At 33.4% G+C, this 27138-nt stretch overlaps 1 protein-coding gene across 1 annotated transcript in view; it reads right to left on the bottom strand.

Annotated features, from left to right (window-relative positions):
- The window catches only part of LOC111504423 (Epidermal stripes and patches), a 159091-nt gene extending 143857 nt beyond the window's left edge, over positions 1–15234 (bottom strand). The window contains exon 1 of the mRNA XM_074184381.1: positions 14843–15234. Coding sequence (XP_074040482.1) covers positions 14843–14889 — 47 coding nt within the window. The 5' untranslated portion in view covers positions 14890–15234. The remainder of the gene's footprint in view (positions 1–14842) is intronic.
- Positions 15235–27138: the final 11904 nt, after the last annotated feature.

Genomic DNA, 27138 nt, shown 5'->3' with positions numbered 1-27138 from the left:
ATAAAGCAACACTGGCTTTGAACTTACGAAAATAAGTTTTATTGAATGGAGAGTTACGCTATCAAATAGACAGGCCTAAAAATATTGTCACAGCTGTCGTACTCACATGAACGACCATTTTCAAGAGTCAACACTCGTACCGAAGGCTTGAAGAGGTCTAGTGTTCATATCCAATTCAGTTCAAAATATTTCCCTAATTCGTGCATTTTGTCGTTGTAGCTTCCAAAGGGCTATAGAAGTATGATAAAGAAAATATTTCACAAACGGCTTCTATAAATTGAACTGCAAGGTTACTTTTCGATAATATCAAGACATCATCCTTGAAGATTGAATGTTTTGGATATTCAAAAATTATGTTTTGAAGCATTATTCATTATAATAATATGTATCTCCTGCTGTGTACAGAGGTATATATTAACTTACGAATGTAAAAATATTTATTTTTCAAGTGTATTTATTTGTGGGTTTTCAATTCATTATAGAAAATTATAAGAATGTTAAAATGTATGTCTTTCTATCTATCTTCCACTAGGATGCGATGGTTAAAGAAACATAACTATCTATGTAATAGGGGAGCCCAAGCGGGGATATCGGGATTTACTATAAAGCGCGGCAGATTAATATACAGAGGGATACCTTGTACCCGGTTAAGTATCTCCACCAAATATGAGCCCCATATATATGGCCGCCTGTGACGGATAAAGAATCGGATTAGTAAAAAAAAATTGATCATCAGAAATTCTCCAGTGCGTCAGATTAAGGTAGGGTGAGTTAATTACCTGCTAAAAAGTGTATATTCCGGTAATCTGACAATTTGAGAGTGACGTAAGGAAAGGGAAGGGCAGCAAAATTGTGAAAAAATAACGTCATTTCGATATTTTCGAGCATAGCAAATTTTTTTTATCTTGAAGAAAATAATTCAAGGATAACGAAAATATATGATCTGACGATTTCCGCAAGCCGAAAAAACAAAAATTCGTCGATAAAGTTTAATGCGTGCAGCTGTGTATATATTTCCTTCTTCGAGTTTCTATTCCTCTATTCTCTATTCACTTTTTCTCTATCTATTACTCTCTCACTCCGTCCCCACTCTGAATTCTCTTGCCATGACGCCATTAAAGCTAATCTCAGAGACTCCTTCGTGATGAAGATGATGATTAATCAATCAATTAATTGATGGATGTAGCCGTTACTACGTGGTGGGAAATCATAATGAAGTAAAGAGAAATTAAACTTTCTGTTTTTTACCACTTTTATTCGACTAGCCTAGGCCGAACTACTTTTTGGTAATTACATAAATACCAAGGTGGGTTATAATTTTTTGTTAGAGTTTTTTGTTATTGTTGTTATTTTCTTGCTATTTTTCTGGCTCACCCTATATCATTTTACTGAATTCACTTCAAAAATGTTTTGTGTATTAGAATTGGACGAACAATGAACAGATTGCATTAAAAACAGATTAATTTCGAATAACTTCATGTATCTCACGTTTGTAAACTCACGTAGTAACAGAAAACATAATGTTTGATGGACTTTGAATGGTTATAGCTTCAACAAATTGAGGTGACTATAATCATGGTCTTCGCTGGTTTGTAATGCACATATTGGAAATGGATTGATAGAAATCTAGATCAAGTGATACAATAATAAAAATAACAGACCGCTTGAATTGCTTTCGTTTGAATCTGAACCAATCAGTCTGATAAATTATTCCAAGACTGGTGATAGTTTCGGAACGAGTTCGATATTATAACTCTGAAACGACTCGAATGTTCCTCATTAGATATTCAAGTAAAATATCCCAAATGTTTCAAGTCCACATTATAACTTTCCAGACATTTCTTTATTCGTACCACATCAAATTTCTAAAGCACAGATTCATATTGAGATATTCAGCAGTTCTTTCACTGCATAAAGGTTCAATACAATCTTTGAACCCCTATTCTTCCCCTGGGGAGTGGAAATTCCCGATTCCCTTTCTTGATGCTTGTTCACGCTATACAAATAACCTACCTGCATATTTCAAGATTCTAGGTTTAGTAGCTTCGGATGTACGTTAATATAAGAGCGGGCAACACCTAGTAATTCATGTTTTAACTTCCAAAATACAGTATTTGGCAAAATATGCCAGCTGCGCTAACTAATGAATAGCTTCGAGAATCGAATTATGTTACCTATAAAAAAATCCGCAAAACCAACACAACCGTCAACGTCGAATGCCCTCATAAGTCTGCTCGCGTTCGGGTCGCGTACTCGGCGATGGCGCTTCATTGCTTAGACCGCCCCTGTACCCACGCGAATCGTCTCCCGTCGTCTTACAGTAGACGCGACGCGTAATGGCTTACTGCATGGCATAAGGTTGATCTTATCGTGATAACTTTCAAACGATTCGTCCAAATTACTTAGTGTTAAAAAACAAAGTTTTTTTCAAAACGACAATTTTAAAGAATTTGACAGATATTCTATAAAGTGCATTGTTAAAAAATATATCCAATTTAATTGTATTGATGTAGTTAACGTTGAAATATTTTCTGTATAGGTAATGTGGGACTCTATAATGATGCGGAAAGAGTTCAATTGTAAGTTGATGTTTGGTTATGGTGTCATCAAATTGGTGACCGGTAGTGCTAACATATTCAGCATTCACATTAAAAATTTTGTTTTAAATGAATCATCTTTGGCTGGTATGATTTTGTATATTTGCATGCACAACAAAATCGCAGTTCGCTGTGTGCTCTCGAAACCTGTTTTACCAAAATTGGTGTCACTGAAAAATTTACTAATTGAGTAAGTAGGTTTTCTGTGAATCACTTCATTATCGGTTATTTCATTCCTTGTAGTAAATAACATTGAAAAATCACATTCCACATTCTTTATTAATTAAGTATCAAAAGTCCTAAGAAGAAAGTAGAAACTACGAAAAAGTCATACCTACTAGACTCATCTATCCATCATTTTCATATTCTTGGAAAACAATACGATAGATCGAAACTTTCTGACAATAATTATAGAGTTCCATACCGTGCGTGTTTTATATGTGTATTTGTTTCAACCATTGTTTGTTGTTTTCATTCAGTGTTTTTTATATTTTAGTTTAGTGTAAACTATATTTTATTTTATACTTACTTACTAACTTTGTCAACAAGATTTTTTTCTTCGGACAATAAAGTCTTATTAATTGTATAGAAACCATCAGTAACTTTACTTCGAAAACTAAAGGTATACAAATGTTATTACTGAAAGTTTACGGTTACTCACACAAAATTCAATCCGAATTATACAGGCAATTTTCTATGAGAAACCCTTTGTCTCGTTCAAAACTGAACAGATATCTTTGAATTATCTATGGCAATGGACAATGAGTTGAAAATACGAGGTGTCATATAATCGATAGTCACTGAGGATACCCTACAAAAACACACTTTTGTCTATTTTCCACGATATTTCGTGGAAAATAGACAAAAGTATCAGAATGTCATCGTGATTTCATCCAGGTTTGGAGACCAGCTCCCCTACCCTTTTGGCTCATTGTTGGTCTTGAGAGGGACCAATGGGTGTTTTTGTAGTGTATCCTCAGTGAACATGAATTTCCACAACATAGACAAGTCGTCAATCAAAGAAGATAATCGATAGTAATTGGTAACCTTGCTCTTCCCAAATGAAACATAAATTTTTTGCCACAACTTCGGGAAACACGGCAAAGTTAAGATTTTCAGAAACTTAAATGAAGTTTTTCAAGAATCACGATAACCTAAAATAATCTAACCTATTATAATACGTATAATTTTTTTCTGGGCCAAACAGACCTCTGATCAGTGAGTTTTAATCCTAGAAACGAATCTCAACGTTAACTAGGTTCAATTTGAGTAATTGATCAATAGTCAAGACGTGTTCAATGATTAGGAGTTGGAATATATTGTTATAGCTTCAAAATGACTGTGCCATTTCGAATGAGAATTAAAATGGAACCCTAGAAACTCAAAACTTTTATTTTATGTTATTCAGCAACGAATCCGAACGATCTGATACTATTATGAATGTGTCATCTGTGTATATTGTTATCGGAAAAGTTATATCGATTAATTCACGTCATTCAACTACATAACAAAGAGTATCGGGCCCAGTATTGATTCATGTGGTATATTTAAATCTGATGAGACATTGCCCGAAGCCCCATCAGAAATGGTATCATACTGTTTCTCACAATAGAGAACCAGATTAAAGAAACACCCTTCAAAAAGGATTGAAAAATTCAATAAATTGTAGCCGTTATTACGTGGTAGGAAATCATAGTGAAGAAAAGGGAATTGAAACTTTCTATGTTTTTACCACTTTTATTTGTAACTAACGTTACTGCAGTTTCGTTCTATTAGGACATTTTCAAAAGTATAGGCATATTAAACACAGTTAAAAAAGTTTATTGTATAAGTTTGAAAATCTCCTAATAGGATGAAACTACAGTAACGTTAATTACAAATAAAAGTGGAAACAAAGAGAAAGTTTCAATTTTCTTTTCTTCATCAAAAAAGTGGTCACAAATTATCCGCATATCACTCGTGGTGCTCGATACATGTCACGATCTTGCTTCAATGAAAATGGCCCGCTACAGTGGCTTGATTTACTTGACGGATAGAATAAAGTTGAAGCTGAAATCATTGACGGTGGAAGGTTCGCAATTCAAATATATGTCTTACACCTACGATTCCACAAATTTATATAAATTTCAGAGTCAATTTTCATAGCGACAGATTTATCACACCAACTTCCATATCACACCTAGACTAATACGTTATCGGTTTGATTTATATTTCTTTCATTGTATGCATTTCGATTAAGTTTATATGGAGATGGATAACTTTTTTTTATATGTCATAAACATGTCGGCCTTAAATTCTGTCGCCACTACGTACCTATACAATGTGTTCAAGATAATGAGATACAAAGTCGGTGAAATTGAAAAAATTTCCCAGTTTCATATATGATCCAAAAAACGTTTCAAAATACATTATGTGTAATACGTCAGTAAAGCTGCAGCCAAAGAGGCTGATACTGGTATTTCTTTTATTCGATCCACATAAAAAATTCAAATTCGTCATGGGTTCTTGTCGGATTGAACATCTGTGAAAGTAATCTTATGACGCTTGAGAAGTGACAGCGAGTGAGGTTTTTAAACGGTTTCATTTAGTTTGCCCGTTTGTTTGTTTGGGTCAAATTCAGTAATCGAAGTTTGACCCCCTTTCTGTTGACAGCTTGATCTGAAATTTGATACACACATTTAGTTTTGAGGACAATACAATTTAATGAATTATGTATCATTGTAAATCCAAGATGGCCGCAGCTACAAAATGGCGGATTGCATTTTGTTTCACAACAACCTCAATATAGGTATCAAATGACAGAGTTTGACTAGTAGAATAGTAGTACACTTTGAAAAAATGCAAATTCAAAATGACCGTATCTACAAAATGACGGATTACATATTGCTTTAAAATTACCTCAATATGGGTATAAAATGACAGGGCGCTTGACTAGTAGAATAGTATTATAGCACACTATGAAAAATATGCGAATTCAAGATGGCCGCAGATACAAAATGGCGCATTACATATTAGCTTGTAATACTGAGGCAGTAAATGAACTAAACATAATGAGGAGAATTCAGTAACAAAATTAGATACTGGTAACTTGAAAATGAAATTAGTAAAAAAATATTCTGAGCTGAACAGTTTTATTGAAAAAAGATAATAGTGATGTAGATAATGCATTATGAACTTAAAAATATTCCGAAAGGTCCTAGGTAGCAGTCATCACACCATTCTCTTTAGCAATGTACAGTATTGATCATATAAAAAAAATTAAATCGTTCGGCGTAGCATTTACATATTCACTCAGGTTATGCTACACCCAATGATTCTATGATTTTTGCATCTGATCAATACCGTAGATTGCTGAAGAGTGTGGTGTGATGACTGCTACCTAGGACCTCCCGAATTATTTTTTAGTTTTTAGTACATTTTCTACGTCATTATTTAACTTTCGTTCTTCAATAAAACCGTTTGACATACATTTTTCTTTACTCATTTTAATTGAAATATTGTGTTCTTTTCGACAGTCCTAAATTTCAAGACGTCTTATGGATGAACTGTAAAACTCTTTCCAGATTTAACCGATTTTGTATCTATAACAGTTTTTGATTTGCCAAGCTGGATCTCCTCATCTTGGACACAGTGAATCAAATTCAACATGGTAAAGCAATATATTTTAAAGAAAAGCTGCTTCTTCGTATGAGCACCTTGAATATTTTTTTGAGAAACTTGTTCCCCTGAGTGTATAGACAAATGAGATCAACAAAGTTAATTTGAAGGTGATTGACAATGTTTCATGATGAATTCCATTGTCTGATATTATATAAAATGATTTGAAATTCCTGAAATAACTAAAAAAGATGAATTTAAAATTGAAGAAGAAGAATAAAAATGAATAGCTGAAAAAAACAATTATATTGAGCAAAAAAACCTGAAATGAAATAATAGTGAAATAAAATACAAGTAAAATTGAACAAAAAATAAATAAAATAAAATAAAATAAAATAAAGAAGTTAAGAGATTCCAAGCCAAGTTAATTCACGACGTTTCGTTTGTTAGTATCCACAATCGTCTTTGGGTGATGACTGGACCAATTTCTCCGTGAGCTGACTATTCATAGGTCATTTGAGTACTTTCACTTATCTCTGCTATCCTTTTTCCGCTTCCTTTTTCGCTTGATTATGGGTTTCCATATGTTGTGTATCTCTACGCTAGCTTGGCTGAATACATTGTTGGACAACATATATGCGGCTTCTTTGAATTTCCTCCTAAACCAAGGTTCCGCTTTGTATATGATCTCAGCTTTGGACCATTGATGGGTCCAAACATGATCTGCTATTTCTGATTTGCTGGTTTCCCCTCGCTGTGTGTGTTTCGTGTGCTCGGCAATGCGAACATTCAATGGCCTCTTAGTTTCACCGATATAGGTGAAGCTAAGAGTATACTCACAGAGATACTCACAGAGTATCCGATAAATGCAATTCTTGGAATCGCAGTTCTCGTTTGGTGGCCTGGTTTTCGTGAAGCTGCTACGGATAGTGTTTCCGGATCTGAAGCAGGTTCTGATGTTGTACTTGGATCCAATTCTTCGTATCTTTTCCGATAATCCTCTGATGTAGGGAAGTGCGAGCGACGGCTTTTCTTCCTTTCGGGGTTCCTGCTGTCTTTTAGCCAAAGTCTGTTTCACCATCGCTCTGGAGTAGCCATTTCGTTGAAAATCATTTTTGATGAAGTCTAGTTCCTTCTCGAGACCTTCCTTCGCATTACAAAGTTCGGTCTAATAGAGTTTTAATGATTTCTCTTTCAGTCGATTGATGGTGGTTGGATTCGTGGTTCAGATACATTTTTATTCTTCTTCTTTAATTTTTAATTCTTCTTTGTTGGTTATTTCAGGGATTTCAAATAATTTTATATAATATATCAGACAATGGAAGTCCGAACTGATGAAATTTAAACAAAGTTAGGTTTTTTCTCATTAGGATCTATTTTTGAAAATGCCCCGTTCATCAGTAAATATTCTCGAAATTGAAAATTGACCACGTAAAATAGAATTAGCAAAGGAACACACATTGGAATCGACTTCAGACATAAAACGAATGATTCAATTTCAAAACCTAAATATTTGCAATTTTTTCAAGCACCAAATTTTAGGTGAAACTAATTTTTTGTTATTGTTTTTCAAAATCTGAAGAATGATCGCAGGAAGGTAATAAATAACAAATGGGAGAGTTCTACATTTGACATGAAAGATAGATTTGGAATATGCCCTCATTTTCCAATTTTGCAAAAACTCAAATTTCAACAAACATTTAAAGTACAATCGTAAGCTAGTGATTTCATGAGTGACTTTCCATGAAAAGTCTAAAGTCTACTCAATTGACGATCTGATGTGGAAAAAAAGCTGAGGAATACCACAACAATTTCAAATGACTGGTGGATTGTATTTTTTGTTTTAATGAAAAAACACAAGCATTACAGGAGAAGAATCATTAGGGCACTCTTAGAGCGTGCCTGTGCTAAAGTAACCATTTTTTTTCAGGAAGTTTATTTCACATGAATGCAATTTCACAATTGAAAGAGTTCTTAAACAGTGAAATTCGAGGTGACCAGAGTTAAACCTCAAAACGATGAGTAGCCACAGTCCGTCGCGTATTTCATGAAAATATCTATGAAAGAGAGACAAATCTTCAACTTTCTTTCGATGTTCCAGACTATCAAAGTTGCAAGTAATAAGTGATGTCCGCGTCTCCAATCAGGCGGATGACTCTCTTCTGGATGGAGTCCAGCAGCTTCAGGGTATGCTTATCGGCGGAGCTCCATACAAGAGAACAATACTCCAAAGAAGGTCTGATCTGAGCTTTATAAAGTATTTAAAATTGCTGAAGTGTATACAGTTTTGTGGTATGTGTTGGTTGCGTAGCAGGTCAAGTCTAAAATCTATTGAACTAAAAGCTTACATTCTGAAAAGAAAGTTATTTCTTCTTATGATGTGAAAAACAGTTCAAATATCAAACTTTCATAGCTCAATTGAGACGCCAAAATGATTGTTATTAATTCCGAAACCATTTCTGGCAATAACTCCCGCTGTTGTGTGTTGCACATCGAGTGTGTCTCATTATCGTGATGTTGAGTGTCCTATTCCTTCTCAAATGTAAATCAAACATATATCAAATCTTTAAATTCTCTAGAGAGTTTTTGTTCGAACCTATATTGATGCCACAAAAAGTCTTTTTGAGAAATGTAAGAAAAATTACAACAAATTACCCAAATTTAGTCAGGGGCATATTTTGGTGCGAAAGGTGTAGCAAATAAAAGGATACTTGAGAATATTCAGCAGGTATAATTTTTCCTGTAAACAATTTGATTTTTTATTTGATTTGATTTTCATCTGATGAATCCATCGACAGGGTGTTCTGCTACAAAAGATAAAATTTATTATGCAGATGACAGGATTTTCAATTATTTTTCAGACTACACCCAAATTCCATAAAGACGTTTGAACTACTGTTAGCAAAAAGAAGGAAAATAAATTAGTTATTTCAATCTGTTTCGTAACAGATTTCATATTATGAGTTGAACTTGTGTAATTGTTGGTTTACAGAGGTATACTGCAATCCATCATTTCATTTCAAACTCAACAAGCCAATAGCAAGAGTTTGAATGAAAGAAGGCGACAGAGAGAGTTTTGACTTGGATTATTAGAAAATCCTGATGCGACAATATGCAACACTGTGAAGTGAACGCAGATAAATACGTTGAAAAGAAGAAACATTTGAGAGAGTTAGAAATTCAGTGTCACAATGTTTATTCGGGATTGAAGCCGTCGATTTTCGGATTTTTTAAAGATATATGAAACCCTGAAGAACCTAGAGACTCGCGCTAGCCAATCGTCAGGAAAAAATTCCAAAAATTGCCGGCCTTCAAACCCGAATAAAAATAATGGCACTGAAAACCTTGGCCGCGAAAGTTTCGACCATTTCGACTTAGAAATTTATGATAGTTTAGTTGAAAGGATAACGTTTCATTCTGAGTAAGGATAATTTTTTATTTTTGGGAAAAAGCCTCTTTGATTCGCACTTCTCCATATCTATACAAATATATGAATTTGAAATAATGTTTTGTAAAGATGTGTAGATCATACAGAGTGGTTCTAAAAAATTCAGAAGTTTCAGATACTAACTGAATGAAAAAGCCTTTTCGAAACAACTATTTTCACTTGAACATTGAATTGCACGAAAAAAAAAGTACTGACATCCAAACGGTACTGATGAGGTGCTGAATTCATATGTTTTGTCCCGAAATTATAAAGTACCTACATCATTGAGGATGACAGTGAAATTCTGTTTCAATTCCATAACGAATGTTTGATGTACAAACTAAATGCATAGAAGTGACTTCAGTGTAGTTCAATGTTCGTATAAAAGTGGTTTTTTCGAAAAAGCTTTTTCCTCTAGTTGTGTCTCAAAAAAATTCAATGCATAATCCACATATTTTTTTGAAACGTTACTTCTAAAACTTATTCCTGTCGTCTTTTTTGTGAATGTTTCCCATTTTCTTTTATGAAGGTGAAGAAGTAGATAGTGTAAAAAATTGTAGCTGTTGAAGCTAAGACTGTCCAATGTGACTAATATTGAATTTTCTTGTTTCTCTAAGCATGATCAAGGTTTGGCATCTGAAGAACGAGAAACGGATTTTGCCAGTTTCATGAAACCTGTGGTATGTAAGAATCTTGTGAATATCTGATAGGAATTTATCCCAGTAGTGATGAAAAGTTATAAAGTTTTGGATAGTACAAGATACAATTTGTTATGAACAAAGGGATATTCGAATACAACACAATGATTCTTGGCAATTTGAGGGTTTGGTCGATATGACTGCTTGCTTCGCAAACACTTTTCAAAGTTCCACCACAATCACCTCAAAATATGAGATTTCATAGTCCGTAGCCTTTTCATATTATGGTTATCAGAACTATCGAAAAACAAGTAGTTACTATGAAACAGGTCATTCAAAAATAGGTTCAAAAGCGACAAAAACTTTGAAATTGCCTTGGATCATTGGAAAAAAATAAATGTTGAAATGAAAATTTGCACTTCATCTCCACCTAGGCTGTAACTCATTCATGAGAAATCATCAAGATCACGGAAAGGCGCTAAGAATTATTGCTCACAGTAAAAATTGGTAAACGGCATGATACAAATATAATAATCTGAAGATATCCTAACTTACTATTACAAAGATTATATTTTCAAATTGAACATATAATAATCAATAAGTAATTACATATAGTTTACTTAATTTAGCGGTTCAAAATTGTTGTTTACTAGGTGATTCTGACATTATAAAGTACTGTTTTCTTAAAATTAGCGTGAATTCAGCGTCTATATAGCAATTATGAGGAAAACGTTCAGCTAGTAATGCATGGAAAATTAGGTCAGGTTCACCTTCATCACCTTCATCACCTATATGGGGTGAGCTGACACAAAAAGCTTGATTGATTTCCTTATGAAATACCTTGTGTATTCACCTGAGGCTGTAATTTCAAAAAAAATTAGTACAAACTGGTTGTCATTTTTAGAATGGTCGTTTCGGTAGCGGAATTGCATAATTCCACATTCACTTTATATCCCATATAGTCTCAATGGAGAAACATATCTCACTTTGAAATGTTTTTTACCACAGTAACAATAATTATTCAGTGGTATATCAGAAAAAAGGTGATGTTCCAACAGAGTAAAGCGGTTTTATAGTGAGCAGTGGGGCCCATGAACATCTGAATGATTGATTGGGCATATAGTTGACGAAGAATATGGAATCAGTTGTGAAGCAAGTATATCATCCAATTAGTTTCTTCGTAGAAATTACGTGTACGACATACATTCGGATTCTTTGTACTATGTAGGTACTGAATCGATTAGGGCATCATCTCTATTTTCAGTTACTGGGGTGGTTATTGTCCAAACTTCTTGAAGTCGAGTTGTATATTTGAGAATTTGAAAAAACTTATTTCATCATTCTTTGGTTTTTTTAATAACCAGGTGGGAAAAAATAATTCTTCAGATTATTTGTAATAATCTACCTAACAATAATTTGATAATCGTTTGGGTATGGTCGTAAAAGGAATTGAAGGATCTTTGAATTGAACCTAAGTTCTCTTTGCCGAAAAATTCATCCAAAAAGTTATACAAGTAGATGCATAAGAGTACGACTTGAATGCATTTTCATTGAAAATGAAATCGAGGTATGTCATAAAACAATATTCAATGCCTGACTCGAGGCTTGACAAGAAAGACATTTTCTTAATAAACTTTATTATTTTTAGATATTGTATTTTTTTGTTTATATCGTTGATTTGAAACGCTACAACTGCCGCTGTTGGTTATTGAGTGTCAAAATATACCAGGGAGACCATATTTAACATCACCAAAAACTAATGTTACTGAACCGTTCAACATTGAATTTCGTATCACTAGTGGAAAAATATAACCCAACTCTTTTGAATGTTTTACAGGCAATAACAAAAAACATTCAACAATATTGAGAAGCGGTGATGTTCGAGTAGAGCGGGGCGGTTTTTCATTATGCAGTAAGAATCCACAAATATTTGTATGATGAATTATACACTGAAGTATGGTTGTACGTTCTGCTTGATCACCATACTTCGTACCATTAGATTTTTATATTGCATAACGTCAGAACATAATTGAGCTACCCAACTAGTTTTTTTGTGGAAGGTCTATGTACAAATTACGTTCAAACGCTATCAAATTACAGAAAAAATGTGCAAAATTTCCATTATTGTACTAATGTACTAAAATTATTGTATTGTACTAAAATTATTTGAAATGATTAGAATGCAGTGATTTTGGTTCGACCATAATTTCGTGAAATGCAAATGATTTTTTTTTGTCTCATAAAACTATGAACTCAATTTGGAAAATATATTAAAATTACCTAATTTTTGTAAGTTGAAACATTTTTTTCATTTCTGATTTCTCACTATAGTTGCACAAGAAAAGGAAGTGAACATAATATCGGATCGGAAAGCATTTTCAAAAATAAAATCAATGTTTCTGAGTGTGGTGAATATTCGGAAGTTGTCAAAATGTTTTGTATTCATGAGCAGTACGATTCCGATGTCAAAACGCGACGCTCTCCCTTCATTTCGAAGTAATGGTCCCCCAAAGATCAAAAAAGATCATACTCCAATTGCTTTTTTGCACCAAAAAACAATCGGGATACACATGATTTCATTCAACACATTGTTATACTTTGTTTGATAATTTTTTCCGCACAAACTTTTTTCCAAACATATTTCTGTCAGAACTGTTTTCTGGTAGTTTAGGTGTATTGTGCAAATTTAAGGTTGAAATTTTCAGTTGGTTAGAGTGCTTTGCTCTAATATTACAAATTTGAATGGAATTTGAATTAATTCAATCATTTTTCGACTCCACCAATATTTTTTCAGAATTTTAGTTGTTCATTACCAAGAATCTGGGCGAAATTATCAATCTTGTTAAGGTGAAAGAAAACTTAATTCTCTATTCGACGAGGATTAAAGTTTTGGCCGCAGAAACACGTTGCCCAAAAGGAGCCATATTTGCAATTTGATTTGTAATTCAAACATGTTACGATTCAAAAGTACTCACTTGGCTCATGAAGTGGCGTATAAATTAGCAGTAATAATATTAGTCAAATCAATGTTTTTTTGTCAGAATCTTGCGACGAAAAACAATTTAATTGATACAAATCCCATTCCAATTTGTAATATTCGAGCGAAGCAGTCATACAAACGTGAATGTTCAACCTCAAATTTGTGAATTGCACAATAAACTACCAGAAAATAACTGACAAAAATATATATTTCTCATTAAAAAAAAAAAATGTGTGAAAAAAAATAAAGCAAGATGGAACAATGTGTGAAGGTGATGTGGCGAATGAAATCATGTGTATTTCGATCGTTTTTTGGTGCAAAAAGAAGTGAAATATGATCTTCTTTTGATCTTTGAAGGGCCATTATTTGTGAACTAAGGAAGAGCGCCTCGCGTCTTGACTTCAGAATCGTGTCTTGCTCATCATTTCACGGCTAGCGTCGAAGTTTTGATTGGTTCCCATTCAGTTGACCTGTCAACAAGAGTACTTCGACCACGCCACTGAAGATGACTGCCGCAGTTGCAGTTGAAACGTTTTGAGATTATAACCAAAGAAGACCATGGTAAAACCCGGAAACCAATGGAAACATTTACCCTGAGCGTTTATTTTCTGAAATAATATTTAGGATCGAAGAAGGCATAAATTCTGTAGATTTTATGACATGTAGGAGGGTGGAAAAGACTGAAAAAATAGGGGTGAATATTCGTTCTGAGGGCACCCGGCGATTTTGAAAAAATGTTTGAGTGTACTTACGTATTTTGATGCGTAGATTCCGAATCCGAAAGAAAAAAGCGGTGCTCTCCCTTATTTACAAAGTTATGGCCCTTCAAATTTCAGAAAAGGGCAACTTTTCAGCTTTTATTCACAAGATAAACTTTTTAAAAAGACAAGCATTTATTCACTTTTACACCTTATTCCTCCTTAATTGACACTTTTGAACTCAACAATCAACATTTTTCTTATAAAAAACTTATTTGAAAACGAATGCTTGCATCAGTCGTACCAACTATGCAATTAACCTTAAAAACTTTAAATACATAGATATATAACCAAAACGCAGCTCCGTACATTTTTTAACATTTTTATTGGAAAAATGTTGATTTTTTAAGTGAAAAGTGTCAAGGAAGGAAGAATATAATTTGTGAAGGTGATCTAGTGAATAAATGCTTATGTTCTTAAATAGTTTATCTTGTGAAAAAGAAGGCTGACAAGTTGCCCTTTTCTGAACTTTGAAGGGCCGTAACTTTGTAAATGAGGGAGAGCGCCGCTTTTTTCTTTCGGATTCGTAATCTACACATCAAAATACGTAAGTACAATCAAACATTTTTTCAAAATCGCCGAGTGCCCTCAAAACGAATATTTACCGAAATAGGTTCATTCAAGAAGATACGCAAATATTGATGAAGAAGAAAACTGTTTCGTTGTAGTTCGGTATCTGTGTAATGAAGATTTGATTCAAACGTTCTACATCTTTCTTTCCTGAATACCTTTTTTTCCTACAAATGCCGAATCCTCGATGAAAACAGTATAATTTCCTAGAAATTCTTCTTCATTCTGGGAATGAATTAACAATATTTAAACAATTAAATTGCAATAGTACTCACACAGAGATCCTGAGCTCATTTTTATTGTTATCACTATCGGTATTCATTTCGTGTTTTAAAAAAACAAAACACCAGTCTAGGAGAAAAAAGTCCACTCACAAAAACCAACTGTTCACTCAAAATAAATATCGATGAAATCGAGAGCAACGTGATCAAACGATCGATTCAAAAGGTAAATAGTGAAGAAAATAACAATACGTCAGGTGCGCTAGACTACCGCAACCGGTAAAATGTTCAAACTGAAGTTTCCGCGAAACTTGACAGGCGTTTTGTACTTTCGGTCACGTGGTTGTAGTACGTGTGCGTTGGAATCCCTCGCAATGAATCAAAATCACCGAAACACGAGCTACAGTCATCACGTGAGCACGAGTTCTCACTTGAGATTTGACTGCTGCACAATAAACTGTGAGGCGACATAAAACAAACAGAAAACGGTATACGAGTTGGGCCGGTTTCTTTCGCGACTGGGGATTGCTGGAACGTCATCGGGGCAAAAAAAAACAAGGTACACTTTGATTGTATACCGACCAATGTGTTTTTTAAGAATGGTAGATTCGATTTAGGGTTTCTCGTTTTCAGGACCTAATTCACAATCAATTTCCAATTATCCAATCATACATATAGTTTGACCCATTCAAAATGGAAGTTTGAAAAATCTGTTTTTTGGTAACCAGCTGTTGCACCTCTACGAATGACAACCCTCAGAAGTCGAAACTTGTGCGAGCTAAGGATTAACGAGGTCCTAACACGGCCACTTTGGAAGTGACCCCATTAAATATTTTCAATCGATAGGAGCTATTTTTTTTCATCAGTTAAGGGTTTTAGTACATAGTAATGAAACACCAGAAATGAAAAAAGGCATTTTTTAAAAATATGTCTACACCCCTGGATTAACGAAGTTACAAAAACTATAATGGAATAAGATTTCAAAAATATACCATTGAATTATTCTACTAATTCAATTTCCGAACTTTCATTAAAATTATGACTACTCCACTGGATTCAGTAGTTTTTGATTAGGTTTTGCAGTATCATTTCATCATAATCTGTTCGTCATTGCAGAAATTATGAATATTTTATGCTGTTCTGAAGACAGTGAAATAACTGAAATCAATTTTTTCAATTTGTCGCTACTGGGACAGTATTTTTCGGAACAGAATAAGATGTATTTGGGTAATCAAGAACACAATTACATGATATTTTCAATATAACTTTGGAATATATCTTTTCATCAGAAGTGATTTCTCCTATCAAAGAGAGGACCCCGAAACTTTGATGTTATGTGCTTCAAAATAATATCACAGATTATCACCAAATTCGGATGTTGCGTTTATCGATCATCTAGTGATACACAATATAGGGAACTATTATTCTCTTCACTTGCAAACACCATTGAATTGCAAATCAATCATCACAGAGCCGAATTTTCCATAATCGGAGACTTCAATGTCCACAATATAGAATGGCTCAAACTTTCAAATATCAACGACGAACAAGGTAGCGAAGCTGGAGCTTACTCAGATTACAAATGAGCCAACCAGGATTCCTGACTTTGATGGAGAATGTGCTAGTCTTCTGGATCTATTCCTAACAACCGGATATAATAATGAACTTCGAAAAGTTTGTTGGGGGTTAAAATGTACACCAATATGTTTGACATAATCATGTCGCTGGAATTGCAAAGGCTGCTTCTAAAAAGCTTGGAACACTGTTCCGAATCAGAAAACTGTTCACATCTCAGCAATTTTTGATGGTTTATAGAGCTGAAATCATCAGACCTCTTTTGGAGTATTGTTATTATGTATGGAGCTCCGCCCCCAAACATACTCTGAAGCTGCTGGATTCCATCTAGAAAAACGGAATTCGCCTGATTGGAGACGCGAACACCACTTGCAACCTTGATGGTCTGGAACATTGAAGAAAGGTTGGAGATTTGTCTCTCTTCTATAGATACTTTCACGGGAAGTGTTCAAGTGACTTGGCACATTTGATTCTACCAAGAGCGGCACATATCAGAAATACGCGACGGAATGTGGCGTCTCATCGTTTCGAGGTTCAACTCAGTACACCTCAAATTCTACTGATTGAGACTTCCTTCGAACGTTTTTCCAAATTAATGGATTTGATCTCCAGCGATTGAAATCCATTGTGAATCAATATTTTCGCACAGGCACCACTCTGAGAGCTCCTTAAGGATTTTCCTGTAATGCTTGTGTTTCGCCCTTAAAAAAATTCAATATGACGTTTCGTGTTTTCAGGCCCTAATCAAAAACTTTTGAAGTGATAACTTCTTATGGGAGGGTAAATCGCTTCGTTACCTGACGCGTTAGAGCGTCAGTCTGTCTGGCTTCCCTTTGTCTCAAGTATACGTTAGCGAAAGGCAGGCTTCTCCTCTGTCGTCGAACATACGCTCAGTGTTTAGTGTGCGATAGACGTATAGTGTTGAGTGTATTATAAAAATCTAGCCAGCAAACACGTAATATTCTTTTATTATGTGAAACGAGGCTTAACAATTATGATACAAATTGTGTTTATGTACATTAATGTTATGATAATTCAATCCTACGAAAGTAGCAATTGGCCTATGATAGCTATAATACAGGGTCTTTCACGACGAGCATTCGTTAGGAATATATGGAGAACGATTCAAAAGAAAAACTTGAAATTTTGTGGTAGTGGGTTTTACAAAATGGCCTTCTCAACTGAAATATTTTCAACTTCAGGTCTTTTTCCTTCCTCATTTCACATATAACACCGTGTATTTTATTACATTTTTGAATTCCTCAGCACCTTTTAGGCCCAATTTGTATAACAATACCTATACCCAAATTTGTTAGATTTCCAGATATTATTTTCTTCTGAAAAATTTCATAGAATCACACCTTAAGCATCAAGTCATGAACAGGTCCATCGAATCTTCGAGAATAATTTACAAGGTGGTCGAAATTTCCACCTAAAACATAACTTCGAGAAAACTGATGAAACACGATATTTTCAAATAGAAACCATACACTATTCTATTATTTTTGGATACTACGAAAAAAAGATATCAAATTCATGAAGAATGTCCTATATCTATAATACACCTCTGGCAAGATATATCCGATTTTGGGAAATATTTGAAATGTAAATCATTCGAAGCAATATCAAACATAGAAAGCTTTGAAAACGAATGAACTATAATTAACTCTGTCGTTGGTAAAAGTTAACTCAATATGAAAATGGATGGAATGAAATAAAATACTATCAGAGAGATGAATTATATCTTTGTTTATTCATATCGAATACAGTAATTTTATTTTGTTTATATTTTTTAAGGTTAGATTTTACTTTAATTTTAGAATTAAACTTTTTCTTTCTTTGAATTCAAATAATATTGTGGTTATTTCAACAGATGTTCAATGATATTGCCGTTTTGTTCTAAACAAGAATATATTCTTTTTTGCATACCACTATTTGTAGCTTTCTGTATGGAGTCAGGAATCAAATTATTGAAAGCTCTCATGTTTTCTTTATCCCTCACAGGATTCGCATACACATTTTCTTTGTTATATCCCCAGATGAAGAAGTCCAGTGGCGTCAGGTCTGGAGAGCGAGGAGGAAATTAAATGCCTCATTGTAGCAAAGCCACTGATCTTCGAACATTCCATTCAACAACTCAGCAACGGTATCACTACTATGTGCAGGGGCTCCATCCATCTGATACCATAACTTGAAGATATAATCATAAAATTCAGTCTTCTTTTATAGCGCAAAAAATATCAAAACTCCATGAATCCTGGAAATTGCGCTGGCAAACAAGCTTTGGATTTTCTGCTGCGCAAAAATGACTATTATGACGGTTGTACATACCATTCTTGGTAAATTTGGCTTCATCTCGTGCAGATAAGTCGTGAGGTTTCAGATTTTGAACCTGGTGATATTTAAAAGGACGCCACTTATGTTTGATTGAAATCGGGTTTATTGACGAAAATGAAATTCTAAGTGACTTTTCTGCGACTTTCAACGAATTTTCTGGATAGTGAAGTAGTTGAAGTAGGCCAAAACTACAATTTTGATGTCCTCATTGTTCACCAGTGGTCCGAAATCACGGCAGTTTTTCAGAAGTTTTCTCAGAATATTTTTTTTGGGCCTGTGTAGATTTGGAAATTTTTCTGCAAAAATACGACAAGTTCTGTCCATTATCTTATTGCATTCAGCATGAATGATTATTAAATTCAGGAAATCTACATTAGAATACTCCAAACGAGACATTTTGCACACAAATAGAAAACAACGAAATACATGTCAATTATATCGCATCAAACTTTGACATATTTGTTGTTAATTCATTTGTTTTCAAAGCTTTCTTGGTTTGGTATTGCTTCGAATGATTTACATTTCAAATATTTCCCAAAATTGGATATATCTTGCCAGGGGTGTATTTTAGATATAGGACATTCTAATGTTTCAGGTGGAAATTTCGACCACCCTGTAAACTATTTTCCAAAATTCGATGGACCTGTTCATGACTTGATGCTTGAGGTGTTACTGTCTATGAGTTATGATTTTTTCGGAGTGGTTCCGTAACTGCCAAATTTTTCAGAAAAAAATTAATATCTCGAAAACTAACAAGTTTGGGTATAGGCATTGTTATATAAAGTGGGCCTAAAATGTGCTGAGAAATTCAAAAATGTAATAAAATACAAGGTTTTCCATTTGAAATAAGGAAATTGCCTCAACTTCTGGCATAACGGAAAGAGACCGGAAGTTGAGAAGTCCATTTTGTAAAACCACTACCACAAAATTTCAAGTTTTTATTTTGAATTGTTCTCTATATATTCCTAACCAACCCTCGTCGTGAAACACCCTCTATATGGATAGACAAAATAATTAATGAAATATTTCAATAATAAATAGCCTTTCCCTACATTATGATATGAATATACATAAAATTTTAGTAATAACCTAAGCTTTTCCCAAGCACACGTTTGTTTTAATGTGGACCTGTATACCGTTTGATAGATCATAATCTTTTAAATTTGTAAATCCAATGGTATATCACATTTGAGAAAGTTGGGTTTATTTGAAACTCTCTTGTCATTATTCATAACATATTAAAAAGTTTTTTAAACAATCAACTTTCGAAGCACTATGGTGTTTTTTGACGTATTCGAAATTTGAACCATTTTCAATGCCGAAGTATTATAAATGATATCGACCTCATTCAGAGTATAAATTCTTCTAGACTAGAAAAAAAACTGATTACTCTCCCCGTTATTCTTTTACTTCTTGCAAAACATGTATTCAATTTCAGAAGAAGTGATGTGTCATAGTTGTCTTTTTAATACAGGTTTGCATTATCTCCACTTCATAAAATTTAATTGGTTGTTTCAAGTACATATTGTACATAGTATTCTTTTGTAGTAGAAACTTATGGGTAGGTTAGGTTAGGTAATGTCAAAAGTGAGTGAGCCTATTCGTCCCTCCACGGCAACTCGCAAGGGTTTATTGTGACTCACACCTATTCAAACTCGACCTCATAAACCCAGCTTCTTGTCGAAGCCGATTAGTTTATATGGTGATTGATCTTTCAGGTCAGATGGTAGAAGTGTGGTTCTACGAAACGCTGAAAACCTGATTCGGTCACCAGCAGAAGTATGTGCTCTGCTGTTTCATCATTTTCCAAACAGAGGCGACATACACTGTCTTCCTATAGTCCGAGTCTCTGCATATGATGATTTACACGACAGTGACCTGTAAGAAGGCCTGTAAGACATCGTTGTTCATCCCTACTGTAGTCCAACAACTGTTTGGTATCAAGCTTCGAAGGGCGAATAAACGCCTTGGAGTGAGCCAATCCTGGAAGATTTTCCCAGAAGTCTTCAAATGTTCTTGTCATCCAGGTGTTCAATGTTTGTTTGGACATATTCTGGTCCGATGAATCTACTTGCAGCACCCTAAGTCATGGTTAAGTAATTATCCAACTTTGTGTGTGTGGAGTACACTAACATCACAACAGAAGAAAAATGAATTCAAAATGGACGAATGATTGTGTAGTTGTTCAATGCCTCATGAGCATTTTATCGTATCTTTAAGCAGGGGAGCCGATGCAAAATGGGGATTTACTGGAGCGTCATTGAGACATTTTAGGTTGCAAAGCTTAGATGATAAGAAGAAAAAAATGTTATATAATATATACCTTTCATCGGTGGGGGAAGCGGCTGTAGATTATCAAATATGTGAAAAAATAATGTTGCATGGACATACTCAAGTGGGTCAGATATTGATAGCATCAATGTCCTACGTATTTTTAATAATGTTGGTATGTTATTCTGATCGTTTGCATGATGTGGGTGGTTGTACGTAAGGGTTAAAAGTGAAAAGAAAACAAATTTAATCGAGCGCGTCAGATTTCTAAGGGGGTGTTTAGTGCACAAAAAAAGCTCTCATTCAATAATCTGACGATTTCGATCTGACGCAAACTTGCGGCCATTATTATAATGTGCAAAAAAATTCGAGCATTTTGAAATGCTCAAGCGCGTCAGATTAGGATATATATATATATATATATATATATATATATATATATATATATATATATATATATATACATATATATATATATATATATATATATATATATATATATATATATATATATATATATATATATATATATATATATATATATATATATGGTTCATCTTCATGTTTTAGACGTGATGTCTCAAAATCTGACGATTATCTAGAGGGATTCGCTTAATCTGACAAGAACAATATTTTTTAATTTTTTTTTCAAATTAATTGAACTTAATTGATTGAAAAGCTCAGGTAATAGCATGCAAATAAATAAGTGTATACTTTTTAAGGAATGCTTGTATTTGTAAGAAAATAATTTTAAAAAAATTCTCAAAAAATATAATTATATAATCAATTGATTAATCAATGAAGAAAAGAGAAATAAAACTCTATTTGTTTTTTACCACTTTTATTTGTAACTAAAGTTACTGCAGTTTCGTCTGAAATAAGTTTGAAAATGTCCTTATATATTGTATGAGTTTGAAAATGTCCTTATAGGACGAAACTGCAGTAACGTTAGTTACAAATAAAAGTGGTAAAAAACGTAGAAAGTTTAATTTCTCTTTTCTTCAATATGATTTCTTATCACGTAGTAACGGCTACATCCATCAATTAATTATTCATCATCTTCATCTTCATCACGAATGAGTCTCTGTGATCAGCTATGAAAAAAATAGAAATTCAATATTTTGGAAAATTTTTTTTTACTATTTTGTTGTCTACAGATAATGATGATAGGAATATTGAGTTCCTGGAAAGAATTGTTGTATGTTGGTGGTTAGGATCTGATATATTTTTTTACATTGATTTTTCATGATGTAGTCTGTAACATTGATGTAGTTCATAATATCTTGAATTTTACCTTTGTTGAGGGTTTTTGGATAACTTGGTCGTTAGTTGAGCAGAATAGGAACATTCTCCCACATGTTTCGTGATTTCAGGCTACACCCTGAAAGGGTGTAGCCCGCAGTCACTGAGTGCACACCCTGAGAGGTGTGCACACCCTGAGAGATGTGCACTCAGTGAACATGCCTACAGAAAGGGTCATACAATTAATTTTGATTATCAAAATTTGAGCTGAAGAAAAGAATGTTTCGAAGAGACCATTCTTGGAAATGGCATTCATCTCACAGTCACAAAATTGCCTGAATAAAAAACTGTCGAAAGCCCTCGCATATAATTAAATAGGAGTTATGAAGCTTCAAATCCTTTTTGTGACTTATATTATATATATATATATATATATATATATATATATATATATATATATATGTATATATATATATATATATATATATATATATATATATATATATATATATATATATCAAAATCACCACGGAGGCAGCTATAGCTACCTGCGTGACATCCGGGTCTAGGAAATTATACAAATATGAAAGTTATTGAGTGTCTTGATATAGAAACAAAAGTTAATATCGGACATAGCACTCATGAAAGTGGAATGAAATTTTGTTTCTATATCAAGACACTCAATAACTTTCATATTTGTATAATTTCCTGGACCCGGATGTCACGCAGGTAGCTATATATATATATATATATATATATATATATATATATATATATATATATATATATATATATATATATATATATATATATATATATATCAGCTATCAGCTATATCAGCTATCATCTTCTTGGCTCTACTACGCTTTTCGTAAGTTGAACAATTTCAATATTAAATAGTATAACTTAGATTAGTGTAAGTAATCACTTCTGTCGGGCGTCCAGAGACGAACACGTTTTTTTTTTTCTTTCTTAAAAATTTCTGTATTCGTAAGTTTAATGCATATGGGTTTCTTGTCTATTCTGTAATTAGGATTACCAGTATATATTACTGTACTGAATGAAAAAACTTTTGTGAAAAAACCCGGTTGAGTTGCTTTGTATTCGTATTTCATTGATGAGGTGTCTTACTGAAAGAAAAACTGAATTATATGTATGTTTTCAATTAAAACATCAGATCTATCATCAGTTATCTTGTGAAATTGTAAAATTTCAAATAATCCATTCCGATCAAGAGGTAACTGAATGTCTCTGTTATTTTCCTTTCTGAATCAAATTCAAATCTGCCGGTCATCATTGGTTACACCTGGAAAGTCACAATGTGGTCGATAAGAAGCATGAAGGTTTAATGAAAAAAAAATATTTTGTTACTAATACCGCTAATGATTCATATTCGCAATTGCCATTGTTAAGACGATTGTGGCGACGGTTTTTACCATTTTACAGGAAATAACAGGTAGATAGTGGTTCAATGATAATGACATGGCTGAAGGTATACCTTTGAATCATGGCCTATGAAGAATAGAACAAAGACTTGAGTGAACTTTTGATTTAGAGTAGTTTTTTAGGATTCAATGTGCTGTTTGCAAATTGAATATATTGTATATCTAAAAATGAGTATTGTAATATCTATATTGACGATATATATAATCAGTTCACAATCACAAAATGAAAAAAAAATAGCTAACGTATATTCAGTGTGCCCCATTAAGTATATATTTTTCAATCGATTGCAATTTTTTTCAATAAATAGACTATAAATGTAATAGAACACCAAACCTCATGAATGAATTCTCGTTTTCAGTAACAACTCTCATCTTATCAAAAATAGAAAAAATTACATTTTTTGATAAAGTATGAATTCACGTAGATTTCAAATATTTTACAATATACAGGCCGGTTTTTCAGGCTGATACCATTATCGCTATCTCGGAAACAGTAGATTCTACAATAACGGTTGAATGGAGAAAAACTTGGCCTTTTTAGGAATGCAAGATGATGGTATTCTCAGATCGACAAAATCCCCAATCATTTCTGAGATATTTGCAAATAACTGAAAATGACAGATTCGGTTGTTTACTCTATCGCCTCCATTTTCAATAATAACAAAAAATTACAAGGAAACTTTTTGCTTCATTTCATGTTTTTTATGATATGGTTCAACCCATTTTTCAATGCGTCGTTTAGTTCATTGAAATCTACCATCAATATATTTTTTATAAGAACCTGCATATTTTTTTTATACATTTTGTTAGTCATTGTAATCACAAAGTCACAAACATATGACACTAAATGTTTTTCTCTGGAAACAGCGTGCTTGTGACCTGAGGAGTGATAGCCAAGCAGGCTCTCCTGACTGAATTTTTCAATTCTTCAATATTTTCAAAATTTGTTCTAGATACTTCATTTTTTATGAAGCCCCACAACGAAAAATATAAAAAAGAAAGGTCAGGCGAACGTGGTGGCCATTTAATAGGACCATTATTTCCTATCCATCTTCCTGGCTCCACCACATCGCAAATTTTCCTGCGATGTGGTGGATCTCCGTGGGTTTGAAAATACTCATTGTTTCTCATAAGGTTCAGTAGCATAACTTCTAGAAACTCAATTAGAGTCCCTGATAAGAAGTCCAAGTATAATTTTCCGGTCAGAGATGTTTCAAAGAAGTGGGGGCAATAATTTTATTATCAGGAACACCAAGTCTGATTCGACAAGGCTTGAATTCATTTTTCTTTGAAATTTTCCGTACAGACGTAGTGGATATTGCCAAGTTATGAGCAATCTCCCTCAGGGATACTTCCTTGTTTTCCACAAATCGTAAATTAAATGAATATCACTTACTAATTATTGTGAATCTTTTTTGAACTCACCTCAAATGCCAATTTCACTTTTGCCACCACATTCAGCAACCGTGCATTTTCTTTTGAAAGGTTTTTCAAAGAATCCATAATTTCGTTAACTATTTTCGATACGTTGAAAATATCTATGATAAAGTTGTCGTTATTCAGGATACAATTCCTGATACATTGCCAGAGATTTGGTAGCATTTCTCAAATATCTCGAATAAACAAAAAGCATATCCACTTCCTCGTCATTGAAAAAACTCATTTTTTCTCTTGAAATCGCTCACCAAATTGAATAACTGTTTTATTTTGTGTTTGACACTCACATTCATGAATTTCATGGCTTACTTCAAAAAAAGAAATTATCGCTCATCATGTTCCTTCTGAATATCATCTATGACTTTTTTGATACAGTATTTTCATCAGTTTATTTTTGTTGATATACTGATTTAATATTTGAAAATTATGAATGACTTGGTATTGATACAGAGATTATTGGTCTCTCATTTTCAAGACAGCCTTGACAGATATCTATTCGGATTTTAGTGAATATGAATATTTAGAATCTCAATGAACGACATCACCGACGGAAGAACTCTGGATTTCAATAACATTCGGAAATTCGAACTCTTGATTAAAAAAAATTATGGGATATTGATGATGTGTTTTCTGGAAAAGCGTCGGGAGAAATATATGTTGTAATACATCCATGAATTTATAACTACAACGACTACCAAAATGTATGAAGAAAAACAGGTCCGTCCTTGAAAAAATATATTGAAGATGGATTTCAATGAGACGTCCCATTGTAAACTGGATTGTACCAGATTATGAAAAACATGATATGAATTGCAATTTTTTGATGTTGTTGAAAATGGAGGCGGTGGAGCAGAAAAATAAAATGTGTTATTTTCAGTGTTTGGTGATTTCATCGATCTGAGAATACCATTATTTGCATTCTTCAAAATTAACTTTTGTTTCATTTAACCATATGTGTAGGAGCTACCGTTTCCGAAATAGCAATAGTAGTATTAGCTAAAAAAAAAAGGCTACTAAAGTTATTTCATTCGAGGAATATTCCATTCAATCATTCCAATAATTTGATTCTAAAATTGTTATCAATAATCTGATTATTCCACTGGATTCAGGTTTATTACTGTCCTAATTTTCAGCAAGATCTGTTTTTCAATAAAGAAGTTATAGGTAGAGGTTGTTTGACAAATATATCCTTTGACGAATTATGGATTGAGAATGATATTCACCAAAACGTATTTGAAATAGTTGTATTCATGAACTATCGAACATAAATACTCAATTCACAATCATTGTCAATGATATGAACAGAGAAAATATCAAACAAAAATACACTTTGAATATTCGTGGCCTCCACCAATTCTCCATTTGAGCCGATGCGTTTTTCGAAGTGTTCCGTACTTGTTAGGGGTCATAGCAAGTATGTGTTGGAATTGGCCTCTACTTGATGAAAATCCATAACTTGTGAGATTTACACTAAACCATTTTCATACTATTGCATTGTATAGCAAAACACGTGTTGCAATTTGGTAAACTGTCTAGTGGAAATTTTACAATAAAGTGTAACTTGAATGAGTCATTGCAGCAGAAACTTCTAGTCTTATGCACAATTCCACAAGTTCCGTCGATATTTTACTTGATATATTCTAATAAAGAAAATCGAGTAGGGTTAGGTCTGGCGATCTAGGGCGCCATACTATCGTGATTAGGGTCATTTTGTTGCAACCATTTTGTCACGATGCCTGAATACATATTTCGCATAAGATTACCACTTTTTGTGACAGTAAAATATTTATGGTTTGAATGAAATTTTTTCAGTTGAGATTAGCAAAAATCTAAAAAGAAATTTTTTCCAAAAATAATGCCTCCTCAAATATCATCCTTCCAATTTAAAAGTAACTTCATAACGCATGATGTTTTTTACTGGCGTACTAATACGGTACTGCCGAAGATATTCCTGTGAAAAGCAATCCACATTCCTCTGTTCGCAAAAGTTGTTCCTTATTTTTTGTCGGTTAGAGTTCGGTTTTCGTATAACAAGAAGGAATA

This window comes from Leptinotarsa decemlineata, unplaced genomic scaffold, assembly GCF_025532065.1.
Source record: "Leptinotarsa decemlineata unplaced genomic scaffold, Ldec_3_MD MMD2_P_RNA_scaffold_2, whole genome shotgun sequence".
Lineage (NCBI taxonomy): Eukaryota > Metazoa > Arthropoda > Insecta > Coleoptera > Chrysomelidae > Leptinotarsa > Leptinotarsa decemlineata.
This window is presented reverse-complemented; position numbering and strand designations above follow the sequence as displayed.